Here is a 14,932-nt window from a genome sequence, read left to right on the forward strand (position 1 = left end):
GTTTTACAAATCTCTGAATATCTGGTTTAATAGAAGATGGAAGGGGGTGGCACCTGGATGGCTCAGTTGGCTGAGCATCTGACTCTTGGTTCAGATCTATATCATGATCTCAGGGTCTCAGGATTGAGCCCCACATGGGGCTCCACACTCAGTGCAGAGTCTGCTTGAGATTCTCTCTCTCTCTTTCTCCTTCTACCTCCCTATCTGCTTCTCCCCCTACTCATGTGCATGCATGCACACACTCTCTCAAACAAATAAATAAAAGATAGAAGGAATCATATCTGCCTTGACAATCAGTCCACTGAAATATCACATATCATGCAGCCTTTGGAAAACACCACTATACTGTTCATAAGAATGGGAGTTAAAAGACCAAATAGTGTCCTAATATTAGTTTGAAAATAATTTTGACCTTGTGAACCCCTTAAAAGCTTCTCAGGTACTCTCAGGGGTTTCTGGACCATCTTTTGAGAACCTCTGCTTTACATTCAACAGACTGATAAAAATTTTAAAGTTTAATGGTGCTAAATGGTGAAGATGTGGGAATATTAGAAACTTTATGCACCACAACCATTCTAGTGAACAATATCATTCTTCTTAAGACAAGGTACCTATATGCTGCCCTATGACCTAAAACTTCTAGGTCCTTGATATATATCCAAATTGAATTCTCCAGAAGGACTACAAGGGGGAAATGTATACTTCCTTTGAAACAAGGAGTACAAGCAAGATGAGTGTTCATGAACAGGCAAATGAGGAGGTAAAATGAAATATTTTGCAGCAGTAGAAACAACATTAAGCTGTGAACATAACAACATGGATCAACTTTAGAGCTGCAGGGCTGAGTAAAAAAAAAAAAAGAAAGAAACACAATGAGATACAAAACACAAAATCACTTATGAATATTAAAATTAGAGTACATAGACTTTTGGGTAAAGTGTCACATGTAATCAGGGAAACATTTCTGCAACAACAAACGGGAAAGGCTATATTAGTTATAAAAATTATGTTTTGTTATCAGGATATTAGGAAGCTATGGAAGAAATGAGAACAAGATTAATTAAACTTCCAGAGGGGACAAATCGATTTTGAGGCAAGAAGATGATTTCCAGGGATTTTTATGTTGGAGGAACTTTCTGCTTGTGGGTGCCAACTCACTGTTGGTCTTGGTCCAAGCAAAAGGCCTCTGTTGGGGTTAAAATGGACTATCGGAGCTCTAAGCAGTTGTGGCTAGGGTGGAGTGACAACTAGAAATTTGAGGGACTTTAAACACATGTCCAGTCCTCCCCATAGGACATTTATGGAGTACTGGTGGGCTAGGCCAACAGTGAAATCCCCTACACTCTGTGGTAATTAGGAAACAAAGATACTGCTCAGCGAGGGAACCTGCATTAAAGTCACTGACACAAACTCACCCAATACATGGGCCACATTGTGAAACTAACTACATGCAATGGGAGGCTAAAGAATTAAGCTGAAACCCTCTAACGAAGATTAATAGAACCTCTCACAGACCTTCAGGGATTAAGAGACAGAGACCCAACAGACTCCCGATCCAAAACCTGGAAAGGTCAGTCTCTAAGATTAGAAAAAAAAACTAAGTGTGGAATGAATCTTACTAGAACTCCAGCAAGGACCTAACTCGGCTCAGTCCCCGATCAGATTCAGTAATCAGCATCTCACTCTGTCCCTACCAAAATAAAGGGGAAAACATCTCTGGCAAAAGACAGCATCATCTAGAGCATCTCTGGTTCTTAGAGTCAGTTCTTTTATCCACAATGTTCAGCATACAGGACAAAATGACAAGGATGTAAGACCATTTGTAAAAAGGAGACAGTAGAAGCAGATCTTCAGATCACCTCAATTCTGGAGTTGGCAACAAAGATTTTAAAAACAATTCTGATTAATAGGATCAAGAAAATAGAGGATGGATGAATTACATGAAAGCGTGGAGATTTTCACCAGAAAACTAGGATCCTTAAAAAAGAATAAAATGGAATTTTCTGGAGTGATGATAACATTCTAATCTTGAGTAGGTGTGGATTATACACCAGTGTATGCATTTGTCAAGCCCTGTGTAGGCACACTTAAGCTTTGTGCATCAGTGTATGTAAATTTTACCTTAAAATAAACAAACTGTAAACAAATATTGGAGCACAGTTAGTGATATACATGCTGAAGTATTTAGGGAGAAGCATGTGAATATTTGCCATTTACTTTGACATGTACCCAGAAAAATAACATAGATTGATGGGTAGGAAGAGGGAAAGATAGATGTGTAAAAAATCAAGCAGAGTTAAAATATGCTAAAGGTAGGAGTATTACAGATGTTCACTGTATAAGCTTTCTTTTCTTTTTTTAAAGATTTTATTTATTTATTCATGAAAAACAGAGAAAGAGAGAGAGAGAGAGGCAGAGACACAGGATGGGGGAGAAGCAGGCTCCATGCAGGGAGCCCCACCTGGGACTCGATCCCAGGACTCCAGAATCACGCCCTAGGCTGAAGGCGGCGCAAAACTGCTGAGCCACCCAGGTTGCCCTGTAAAAGCTTTCAACTTTGCTTTATATTTAATGTTTTCACAATAAAATACTGCTATAATAAGAGGATATTATAAATACTGATATACAAAATAAATTTGACAATTGGATGAAAAATTGACAATTTCCTCAACTTAACTAGTTACCTGTAGTGTTTTCAAACATTCCGCGTATTTTTTTACATTTCCTTCAAAATGTGGAACCTAATTTCCGGACACCTTGGTGGCTCAGTGGTTGAGCATCTGCCTTTGGCTCAGGTCGTGATCCTGGGGTCCTGGGATGGAGTCTCCCACTGGGCTCCCTGCAGGGAGCCCGTTTCTCCCTCTGCCTGTGTCTCTGCCTCTCTCTGTGTCCCTCATGAATAAAGAAATAATTTTTTTTTAATGTGGAGCCTAATTCCCCTCCCCTTGAACATGGGCTGGATTTCATGGCTACCTTCCATTGAATAGGAAAACAACAGAAACAGCCACTGCAATGTCAGGGGTGAGGTCCTGAAAGGCACTACAGTTTCCTGTTTGTTCTCTCTGTTGGAGCATCTGCTGAGAAAACCGGCTGCCGTGTTGCCTCATGGAGAGGCCCACTGGGTAAGAAAGAGAGGCCTCCTGCCAACACCCAATGAGGAACTGAGACTCCAGCCAATAATCACTGGATGAGCTTGGATTTGGATCCTCCAGTCCCGCTGAAGCCTTTGGTTGTCCATAACCCCAGTCAACATCTTGACTATAATTGCATGAGAGAACCTTGAGTCAGAACAACCCATTTAAGCTGCTCTTTAATTTCTGATCTACACTCTTTGAGATGAACTTTATGCATCACAGCCGTTCTAGAGAGCGATATGATACTACTTAAGACATATGCTGCCCTATGACCTAAAACTTCTAGGTCCTAGATGTATATCTCAACCGAATTTTCTAAGGACCACAAGGGGAAATGTACATTTTCTGTAGCACAAGGAGTACAAGGAAAATGAGTGTTGATCAACATGCAAACGAGGAGATAAAATGAATATATGCTTGTTTTAAGCCCTCGTTTTTAATACAGTTTTTACGCAGCAATAGAAAACTAGTGCATTTAAGCGGATAGAACAGAGACCAGAAAATTTGAATAGTCGAATGTTTATTAAGGAAACTGCATCCATTAGCTAAAACTTTCCCACAAAGAAAACCCCATGCCTAGATGGCTTCACCTATAAATTCTTCCATATATTTAGTGAAGAGAATTGACACCAATCTTGCACAAGTGTTTCCAGAGAACAAATAAAAAGTTAAAGATAAAAAAGAAATATTTTCTTTTTTTTAAGATTTTATTTATGTATTCATGAGAGACACAGAGAGAGAGAGAGAGAGAGAGAGAGAGAGAGAGAGAGGCAGAGACACAGGCAGAGGGAGAAGCAGGCCCCACGCAGGGAGCCCAAATGTGGGACTTAATCCCTGGGACTCCAGGATCACGCCCTGGGCCAAAGGCAGGTGCTAAACCACTGAGCCACCCAGAGATCCCCAAGAAATATTTTCTAATTCTTTTAGTGAGGTCAGCATAACGTGCCAGAGTCCTTACAAGAAAGGAAAGTTAGATCAAGCTTGCTCTTTTTGGTAAATATAAATGCAAAATCTTGAACCAAATTTTAACAAACTGAACCCACAAAAAGAAAAAACAAGAATAGGGATCCCTGGGTGGCGCAGCGGTTTGGCGCCTGCCTTTGGCCCAGGGCGCGATCCTGGAGACCCGGGATCGAGTCCCACGTCGGGCTCCCGGTGCATGGAGCCTGCTTCTCCCTCTGCCTGTGTCTCTGCCTCTCTCTCTCTCTGTGACTATCATAAATAAATAAAAATTTAAAAAAAAAAAAAAGAAAAAAAAAAGAAAAAACAAGAATATAATGTAGAACAAAAGAAGCCAGACACAAAGGAGTATATACATATGATTCGGTTTCTATAAAATATAAAGAAGACAACAGTAATGTATGTTATTAGAAGTTATCACGATTACCCTTTGGGAAATGATACTTAGGAAGGAGCACCAAGGTGTTAGTAAGATTTTATTTCTTTTTTTAAAAGATTTTTATTTGTTTATTCGAGAAAGAGGCAGAGATGTAGGCAGAGGGAGAAGCAGGCTCTTCTCAGGGAGCCTGATGCAGGACTTGATCCCAGGACCCCAGAATCACACCCTGAGCCAAAGGCAGACACTCATCCACTGAGCCACACAGGTGCCCACAACATGATACCATTTGATAGATGAGAACACTGAGCCAAAAGTGACTTGCCTGAAGTCATGCAATTAAAAAAAAAAAAAAAAAAGAATACTGCTAGGTCTCCAGTGGGAGACTTTTCCCTTTAAATTTGAAAGATCACATTCTTTTCCACTATTCACTTGATCTTAGCCAAAAGGCCGAGAAGCGATCTTTTCCACTATTCAATACTGCCACCCATCCCCCAGCTTTCTAGAGGACTGATGGAGGCTTTTTTTTTTTTTTAAAGAAAAATATATGGAAATTGTAAATACGTGGCTGAAACATTGTGGGAGAAGACCAGAGGCAGGGGAAAAAATTGAACAGCAAATATAGTTTCTGGGAAAGAGCCTGGGCCCGAGGCAAAAATCATCACAGAGACAAAGAATACTATGGAGCAACAGTCCTAGCTGGGTCTTGGGGGCTCCACTCCTACCCTAACCACAAATGAGGGCCTTTGACACGTTTAAGCAATCTCCACCCAAATTCCACACCAATTACACGGGGGGCCTGGCTCTACAACCCTCCTTCTCTCCACCATCCCACCAAAAATACTTTATTAATGAGAGGACAGCATAAAGCCACAGGACTGCATCTGCTCGAGGGCAATCCAGAGCGAGCAGCCTGGCACCAGCCCCAGCTGACACCCGACCCTCCTCCAGTGAGGACCCACTAATCTCTGCCTCCCTATAATTACCAGATGCCTGGCTCAGGGCCTGGCTGGTTATTTAGAGAACCAGGGCCTGCTCCCAGCACAGATCTCTGCAGGGCTGGGGCTGCAGGCACTGTCCACTCAACCCAGCTGCCTGAAGCTGCCATCTCCCCCCCCACACCACTGTGCGGGGCCCCTTCCTGCCGCCTCTGCCCCCCGAAGGTCCGCGGCACCATGTCGCTCGCACACACAGCTGCGGAGTACATGCTGTCCGATGCCCTGCTGCCTGACCGCCGAGGCTCCCGCCTCCAAGGACTGCGCCTGGAACTGCCCCTGGACCGCATGATCAAGTTCATAGCCGTGGGCTTCCCCCTGTTGCTCATGTCCCTGGCATTCGCCCAGGAGTTCTCCTCTGGTAAGTGGCTTCCCAGGCCCAGGGCACGAGACCCCACTTTGCTTCACTCTTTGCATGGGCTCTGAAGTGAGGCAGCTCCCACACTGTCCAGCTTTTGCGACTTTGGCCTGAGCATCACCCAAGAGGCAGACGATGCGTGAGTGTAGGGCACCAGCAGAGCAGAGGCGCCAAAAAGCTTGAAAATCATTTCCCAGCTTTTGTAATAAAAATATTTAGTTTTGATCTCAGTATTCATATATGTTACATATATTGCATAAAGATGTATTTATGCATCTTTGCAATAAATTAAGCTTTTATTTAGATTTTCACATGGATGAGAGAGATTGGGGCTCCATGATCTTTTCAGAATGTAGGACCACTAATGGCCTTAGCCATGCTTTAGACAAGCCTCTCATGGTCTGGGCCTTCACCTACCCTCCCCCTCCAGGGCTTCCGGGTTTGAGTACTTATGTTTAGAGCCTGACACTTCAGAGATGCTAAACAAATCCATGCCTTCTCCACAGACCGTGGCCACACACACAAACATGAACACACACACACACACACACATATCTGGTGTTCCAGGCCCTAGATGGACTCAGCAAATTTCCCACCTCTATTAAAGGGGGGACTTCCTGAGAATTGGGATTTCTGGCTTTCTTTTCTGGCTGTGCAATTAGCTTACTATTTCCCAAGGAGCCAGTCAACCTCGCACTGCCTCTTAGGTCACCCCCAAGATGGAGAGGACCACTGGTTCCCCCTTTCTGCCTCTCTCTAGAGAATGATGGCAAAACCAATCTCTCCCTCCAAGCCCACTTTCCTTTCAGCACAGCCTGCTCACCCTTGCTCCTGCTGTGGGCTCAGAGACCTCACCACACCCCCCCCACCAGGAGTGAGGGGGGGCCCCTGTGTCTGGGGGTCCAGGGGGAGCTCTGAGGGGAAAGAGCCCACATCTGAGGCCAGTCAGCAAGCACATGGACAGGCCTGAGCCAAACAGACCTGTGCTGACTCGGGCAGCGCAGCCCCCCGAAATCAGGCCATGGCAAGGAGAAAGGACCTGCCAGATATAGAAATTGGCGGAGCCGTGGAGCCAACCCCCGGAAAGCCCAGGGCTGGCTGTCCCCGGGGCCCCCGTTCCTCTGCTCCAAATCCAGGCCACCTCCAAGCTGTGTTCCCGTTCCAGGGCCTCCCATCCGCTGCTTCTCTCCCAGTAACTTCAGCGCCCGGCAGGCTGCCTACGTGGACAGCTCCTGCTGGGACTCGCTCGTTCACCACCAACACGATGAGCTTGGCCAGCACCACATGAAGTCCCTGTGGCCTCACAAGGTAAAGTGGGCCGGGCTCCATCCGGCCGCGGGGTGGCGCGTGGAGCAGCCCAGAGCCACATCCTTCTCTTCTCTCTGGCCCCTTCGCCACCCTGCACCCCTGCTTTTTCATTTTCATCTTTGACTCTCATGTTTCTTCAAGTGTCTGGTGAGCTTTGGCGGTTCACTTTTGTCCGATTGGAAGCTTCGTGCCTATGAGTGAGGCTGGCTGACCAGCCTTCTGTTTACAGTGAACCCTCTGGGCCAGTTCACTAGGAAAACCTCAAGTATTGGAATGTGTAATCCTTTCTCTTGGGCCGGTTCCCAAGAAGAATCACTGGTTCCTTAATCTGTGCAGGGGGGGGGCAGGGTGCAATCAGTACTAAGCTCCGCTGCCAACCCTCCAGGGTCTCAGCACTCAGTATTCACTCAATTTACTTGGTTCTCATTGCTGTTCCTCTGCCCCTAATGGACCCGAGTTGAAGAAGCTCTTTAATGTTTCCAAGGGGTGAACCACAGGCCTTCCGCCAGGGGATGGAAAGGGCAGTCGCTCGATAAGTGCATCATGTTACAGAGAAGATCTGTGTGTCTGTTTTGTCAATATTCCTGTTTGCAGCCCCACCTGCACCCTCATTTTCAGATGTACCTCATGTCTGCAATTCCTGAGTCTTACTGGCTCTGTGGCACAAAAACAGCTTGCCTGGCCTGCCTCAACTCCCCATCCTGCCACGGGCTGCTATTTCCTAGCATGCTACTGCTTTCTGGCTTGCAACATTTTATGGCTCTTGTCTCCTGTTTTCCTTGTCCTTATAGAATAAGGTCTTTTTTTTTTTTAATCCCTTTATTGTCATTCTCTTGGGGCTTTGTGAGGGAGCAGAAGTTATGTGTGTGTCCAATTCACAATGTTGAATCGGAAGGCACTCCTGACATTTACCAGTTATGACAATTTACAAGGCCTCCAAAGGCCACATGGGTCTGGAACCCAGACAAAACCAGAGACTTAATGGAAAGAGTTCATGGGGGTCTCTGTCACTGGAAGTCTTCAAGCGGGATCCAGATGGCAACAAGGTCAAGATATTGCAGACGAGATTCAAATGTCAGAAAAGAGTCAAACTGTCTGACTGTAACGCCTAAGAGCTCTTTAAACCGATTCTCTGCCTCCACTTCAGACTATTCAAACAGACTCTCTGGGGGTCAAGTTTATTTTCAAGAAATGCTATCTCTTGAAATTAAAAGTGATTTTCTCTAGTGGACTGGCATAGTTTTCCTAACCTGTCTCTGGTGTTTAGTTCAGAAAAAAAAAAACACACACACACACAACACCCCTTTTTCTTCTACCTAGCTGCAACCAAATATGCAGCCAAACTCTTTTTCAAACCCCCTCCTCTAAAACAAAAAGCATCCCTGCTTCAGAAGAAGCTATAGTCAAGTAGTCCTTAAGGGAATAAGCTCCAAAATCAGACTGCCTACTTCCCGATCCTGCTCACCCACCCACGAGATGTGTAACCCCGTACAGGTCACCTAACCTTCTCATGTTTCCATCTCCTTGTAAGACAGATGTTAATAGCGCCTGCCTGCCAGCATCCTCCTGAAGATCAAATGAAATATGCATGTGAAGCACCTAACACAAATGTAGCTTCAAAACACCCGTCACAAGTAGTTTTTACTGTGGGCAAGATAGTGGCTTATCTCAGCAGCAAGTTGTGTAGTTGAGGACACACCTCAATGTCAGCTTGTGTACATACATAACAGAAGTAGCCCCCAAAGGATCCCAAGACGGTGCCTGCTGGTGTCGTGACGTGACCACAAATGCAGAGATGAAAAGACCACTGCACAGGAGGGGAGGCCACAGGGACGATGCGGGATTGGACCTCCTCGTCTCAGCAATGGTGGGACGCCTGGCTGGGCTTGGAAAGCTAATAGACTCTAGATGTCTGGTGATAAGAACTTGGAGCAAAGAGAGGTTGATTAAGAATGAAGACTGAGAATGAAGACACTCTCCCCCAGGATGTGATGCTGTGACCACTGCTGGCTATGATCTCTGGTTGGCGACCCAGGCTAACATTTGTGGGGGAATAGTGGGGCTCCTGTGTTCTCTGTGTGTCCCCCTCTCCCCTTCTCTCTCCCTCCTCTCGTCCATCTCCCTCTTCCTGTTCTCCCTGGGGTCCTACACACCTACACAGACCCCGGATCTGAGGAGTGGAGCTGGGGAGCATAGAGATCAACCATCCCTGCTCCTCTGGACTTCACAGCCTGGGCCTGTGGCGGCTCATTCCCCACGGTGCCTCCCCTTTCTGAGGCAGGAAGCAGGGATGAGAGCCCCTCACTCAGAGCCCTCTCTACAAGGCCCCTGCACCCTGGGCCTCCCTCCTCAGCTCACTCTCGCCCCACAGGCCCTCCCCTACTCCCTGCTGGCCCTGGCTGTGGCCATGTACCTGCCAGTTCTGCTGTGGCAGTATGCAGCTGTGCCAGCCCTCAGCTCAGATCTGCTGTTCATCATCAATGAACTGGACAAATCCTATAATCGCTCCATCCGCCTGGTGCAGCACATGTTGAAGATCCAGCAGAAGAGCTCAGACCCCCATGTTTTCTGGGATGAGCTAGAGAAGTGAGTTGTCTCCCACCCCTTTCTGAAGGGTTCAGCTGAGCGTTAACATGGTATCATTGCAGAGTCATCTTTGAACCATTCTCTGTACCATCCTTCTCAGGAATCCAAAGTATTTACATACCATCTCACTAACTCTCCATCATTTCTATACAGGGAGAACAAGGACTCTTCCTCAGTTTACAGATGAACACCCTGAGTCCCAAAGGGGCTAATCTCTCTAATGTACCATTGCCACATACCATTCCCCTGCTCAGAGCCTCCCCCCATGCCTACTAAAAAAGACCCAAATTCTCCCAAGTATTTCTCCAAGGCCCTCTACACACTGTCACCAACCACTTTTTCACACCTCTGACCACCCAGTGACCTCCCGCTCCACCCAGGCAGTCTCCTCCTTTTCTCCTGACTAACCATTCATTCACTTAAGCATTCATGCATCATTTACTGGCATCGCAGGTGCCGTTCTGGGTGCCTCGGATCCACCAGTGTGCGCTGTGTGTGTTGGGGGCGGGGGCGGGGGCGGGGAGGAGACCAAGCTACCCCTACCCTTAGGGGGCTCACGTTCTATTGAGGGGAAAAGGACAACAGGTAAACACAACACATAAGCAAATTATACGGCAGAAGATGAGGGGTATGAAGGGAAGGTAAAGCCAGGTGAGGGGGTCAGGAAAGCTGGGAAGCTGTGGAGTGGGGCAGCTTTAAATAGGGCGGCCAAGGGAGGCCCCATCAAGAGGAGCGCTGAGCTGAGACCTGACACGGTATTCCGTCTCTCGTGTTTGGGCACATAATTTTTCCTCTGAAAAGAGCTCCTCTCTCGTCTATCCTTCTGAAATCTACCTCTCGAAAACCAACTCTTATACTCTCAGTAAAGGTTTCTGAACACTCCGGCCCATGAGTCACCTCTCTCCTAACATCTACAACACCGTGGTGTGTACCCATCAATTTAGTCACAAATCAAGCACAATTTTTATTGCCTATTTGCATATCTCGTCTGCCATCTTCCCCACAGGCCAGACGGTAAGCTTCTTCGGAGCAGAGGCTGGCTTACATGTGCCTGAACACCACAGCTCCCAACCAATGCCTATTATTTATTAGGCATATTTGTTTTTTAGCATATTAATTTTTTATAAAATGGAGTGGCCTACAAATCATACACAGAGTATAAAGACCGAGAACCAGAATGTGGTTATCTAGACTTCCCAATTCAGTGCTAATTTAATAAACCTATTGCTTCCAAAGGATTCTGTTTTAGCTTCAAGGTTTAGTCTGCTTTGCTGGGCAGAAAGCCAGTGTGACCATTTGTTATTCACTGGTCATTCACTGGGTTGACCACCTTGCACTCAACAGTTGCAGAATTAAGTATACTCACACACCTCTTTAGGGAGAGGAGTGGTTATGCTCAGGGAAGACAGATTTTCGTGTGAGCCAAGAACGCCACGTCAGATGCACAAATTCCATTACTTTCCCCACGTGGCTCTCTCCAGATGTGGTTCTAAATGGGTCTCTCCTAACCCTGCCTCCTTTCTTCCCCTGCCCAGGGCTCGGAAGGAACGATACTTTGAATTCCCCTTGCTAGAGCGGTACCTGGCATGTAAGCAGCGCTCACATTCCCTAGTGGCTACCTACCTCCTGAGGAACTCCCTCTTGCTCCTCTTCACCTCAGCTGTCTACCTGTACCTTGGCCACTTCCACCTGGATGTCTTCTTCCAAGAGGAATTCAGCTGCTCCGTCAAGTCAGGGCTGCTACGTGATGAGACCCACATGCCCCAACTGATCACATGCAGGCTGACCTCTCTGTCAGTTCTGCAAATTGTTAGTCTCTCCAGTATAACAATATACACCCTCTTGGTGCCAGTGATAATATACAACCTCACCCGACTATGTCGGTGGGACAAACGACTCCTATCCATCTACGAGATGCTCCCCGCTTTTGATCTTCTCAGCAGAAAGATGCTGGGATGCCCCATCAATGACCTCAACGTGATCCTTCTTTTCCTCCGAGCCAATATCTCTGAGCTCATCTCTTTCAGCTGGTTGAGCGTCTTATGTGTTTTGAAGGACACGACCACCCAGAAGCAAAACATTGACACAGTGGTCGATTTCATGACATTGTTGGCTGGCTTAGAACCCTCAAAACCTAAACATCTCACCTACCAAGTACGTGATGAAAACCCATAGTTAAGAAACCACTGAGCAAGAAATTTTATGGAAAGTAAAAAAAATCTCTCCTCTTCTTCACAAGCCTCACACACTAATGTACAAAAATATCCACTTTAGAAAAGCTGTGTGGATTCAGCTGAATCATACATCCTGGATTATGTTTTGCTAAAGGTGAGAAGATAAAATCAACGCATGAAAACAACTCTGAAAGTTAGAGCTGAAGAGTCAAAGAACTAAAAAATTAGGTCTAGAGCATTCTTTGAAGATAGAAAAGCAAAACTAAAACTAAACTAAAAGTCTAGATATTCTTCATGGAAAGAAAGTTCTAAAGGCTACGTATGGAGGCAGGTTCTCCTCGGTATATTTACTCCATGGCCCTTATAGGGCTATATAAGGCCCTATATAGGCCCTTATATAGGCCCTTATAGAATCACACTCAGCTTAACCCAAATGGCATGTGGGGCAATCTGCCAAGTGAATAAAAATGTGAAATCCCCAGAGATCCTGTGGTGTGGCCTAAATCCTAAGAACTTGCCAGCTTGCTTTGTGGAAGTCATTGACCTTGCCTAGACCCTGTGTGGCCTGCAGAGTAGGCCAGAAGATAACGATGCAGGGACTGGTTATCTGTTCTTGGGGGTTAGGAGAGCATAGGACAAGGACAAGGCCATGCGTCAGCTGTGGGTGGAGCTAAGGTGGTTTTCATCATCTAAACCAGGGACCCACTTCGCCAAGGGCTGGTATTATGGGTTGTAGACTCTTTCACAACTCCTAATGGGCCCAGGTGTGCTTCTAATACTCCAGGGGATGCTATACCCCTTCCACTTACAGCTGTTGAGCCCCTGCCCTCTCTTCTCTGTCTCATTACCCAATCTTAGCTTCTAATTTCCATCCATGTGTCTGGACCTAATGGAACCTCGATCTGACTTCAATAGCCCTGCTCAGCCCACAATACCATGTTGCCTCTCATTTGATATTTCTTGTTAGGGTCACATACTTCTTCAGAGAATTTTTGTATAGGCCATTTATAGCCTTCCTTATATAGGTAAGTAGAAATATTGCATTGCTCCCATACTTCTCATGATGCTGAGCCTTTGAATATGCTGTCTCGGCTGCCCAAGATGCCCTCCTCCGTTCTTCACTGGCCGGCCACTAGCTCTCCTTCAGAGTCTGCCCAGCCATATTTTCTTCAAGAAGGCTTCCCTGTCTCCTCCCCTGTTCTCTAATTATGTGCTGCCATATCATTCAATACCTACCTCTGAGATAAAAGTTATTACACTTTATTAATACCATCCATTTATGTGCCTATCTTATCCCCTTTAATCAGTTTCCTAAAAGTTGCATCATAGTGGGCACTAAATTAACATTCTTCTGAATAATGACTGAACCTTGCTTGACAATGTTACATTGTTTAGAGCACAGGGACCCAGCCCCTAAGTAATCTTGTGTAAGAAAAGCTTTGTGCACAAACATGCACTTCACAACAATTGACGACCAAAAAGCCAAACAACATGGAAGGAATCGTGTAAAATTATGCCATTATTGGAATATTAAGCATCTGTTGGAAATTATGCTTATAAAGCAGTCATAACACCACAAAATGACAATATAATGGTATAATAATGGTAAGTGAACAAATATATACATAACATATATATAACAAATAACATAATGATGGTAAGTGAACAAAAAGGAAACATTGGGGATGCCCGCGTGGCTGAATGGTTGAGTGTGTGCCTTTGGCTCACGTTGTGATCCCGGGGTCCTGGGATCGAGTCCCACATCCGGCTCCCTGAACGGAGCCTGCTTCTCCCTCTGCCTGTGTCTCTGCCTTCCTCTCGGTGTGTCTCACAAATAAATAAATAAAATCTTTTTTAAAAAGGCAACACTGTATTATCTAAAATACATAAAAATGCATGAAAGTATTAAATACACATAGTCCCACATCAAAAGTTGCAACATTATGGATTTTTAAAATCCTTCTTCCTACTGTATTTTTTAAATGTCTAAAACTTGTACACATTTCACAAATTGAAAGGAAAGGTTTCTAATGAAGAAAAAAATAATATCTTAATGCAAATTCCACTGAAATCCATTGGCCAGAGCAGCTTGAAAACTAAAGCAGCGGTCATGCTTTCCCTCCCACAAGGTAGGATATGGGTATATGAAGGGGAATGGTGAAAATAAAGTCAGATCACAAAGCCTGCAAGGACAAAATACAGCTGGACAGCAAACAAATCATGCAATTGGCAAATAGATGGGGGGGGGGGGGACGACAATCTCTTCCTATCACTCAATTTATCTTTTCTCAGGTTCCAAGAACCAGTCTATACTAGCAAAGATAGGATTGTGTACGTTTTGTAGGCTTACATATGCCTGGCGTTTCCAAAAATAATTCTCTTATGGCTGCCTCGAGTATGTTTGTGAAAACACTGGCTCCCCGAGGAGTTGCTCTATTAAGACCCCGCTAAGTCCAACAGGGGCAGCTTTCAATACGGAGGGACAAAAAAGAACTTTCATAAGGCTTCTCTGTGTTAAAACCACTTGGTCAGACCCTGTCATTATTTTTACAGTTATGAGAAATGAAATACCTGGATTACCCATTCAAAACCTCTTTTTGTTTTTGGACTCTGACTTTAAGTTACTTATACCCATTAGCATTACATTCCCCCCCCCCCAACCCACCCCTGTAATCCGTGGATTTAACTATGTCCATATTTCCCTTTAACTTCACATACAACTCTAGAGGTCTACATCTTGAACCCATAACCGAAATCCTATTTTACAACAGTCAGAACACCTCACAGCGCACAACCCTCATGGGCTCCCATTATTCCGAGCAGTACAGAGCGTTAAACGGGAAAACCCGCGAGGCGCAGGCGCTTTCAGCTCCTCGGCGGCATCGCTGGAATAAGCACGACTACAAGCCTCTTTGCCTTGCAGAGCTGAGCCTTTACCGATCAATAGATCAATACTGCGTCCCATACGATTGTCTACACCCCTTATGTGATGATTTTGGATACACCTTCGCTATCAAGTTAGCCCTAAATAAACACAGGTT

At 45.5% G+C, this 14,932-nt stretch overlaps 1 protein-coding gene across 1 annotated transcript; it reads left to right on the forward strand.

Moving 5' to 3' along the window:
* Positions 1-5,645: 5,645 nt before the first annotated feature.
* Positions 5,646-11,927, forward strand: PANX3 (pannexin 3). Its single transcript, XM_055307069.1, has 4 exons — positions 5,646-5,826; positions 6,989-7,131; positions 9,503-9,717; positions 11,253-11,927. Exons 1-4 carry the CDS (start codon positions 5,646-5,648, stop codon positions 11,890-11,892), a joined length of 1,179 nt encoding a protein of 392 aa, XP_055163044.1. The 3' UTR covers positions 11,893-11,927.
* The last annotated feature ends 3,005 nt before the right edge of the window (positions 11,928-14,932 follow it).

The sequence above is a fragment of the Nyctereutes procyonoides genome, unplaced genomic scaffold (assembly GCF_905146905.1).
Source record: "Nyctereutes procyonoides isolate TBG_1078 unplaced genomic scaffold, NYPRO_anot_genome, whole genome shotgun sequence".
Lineage (NCBI taxonomy): Eukaryota > Metazoa > Chordata > Mammalia > Carnivora > Canidae > Nyctereutes > Nyctereutes procyonoides.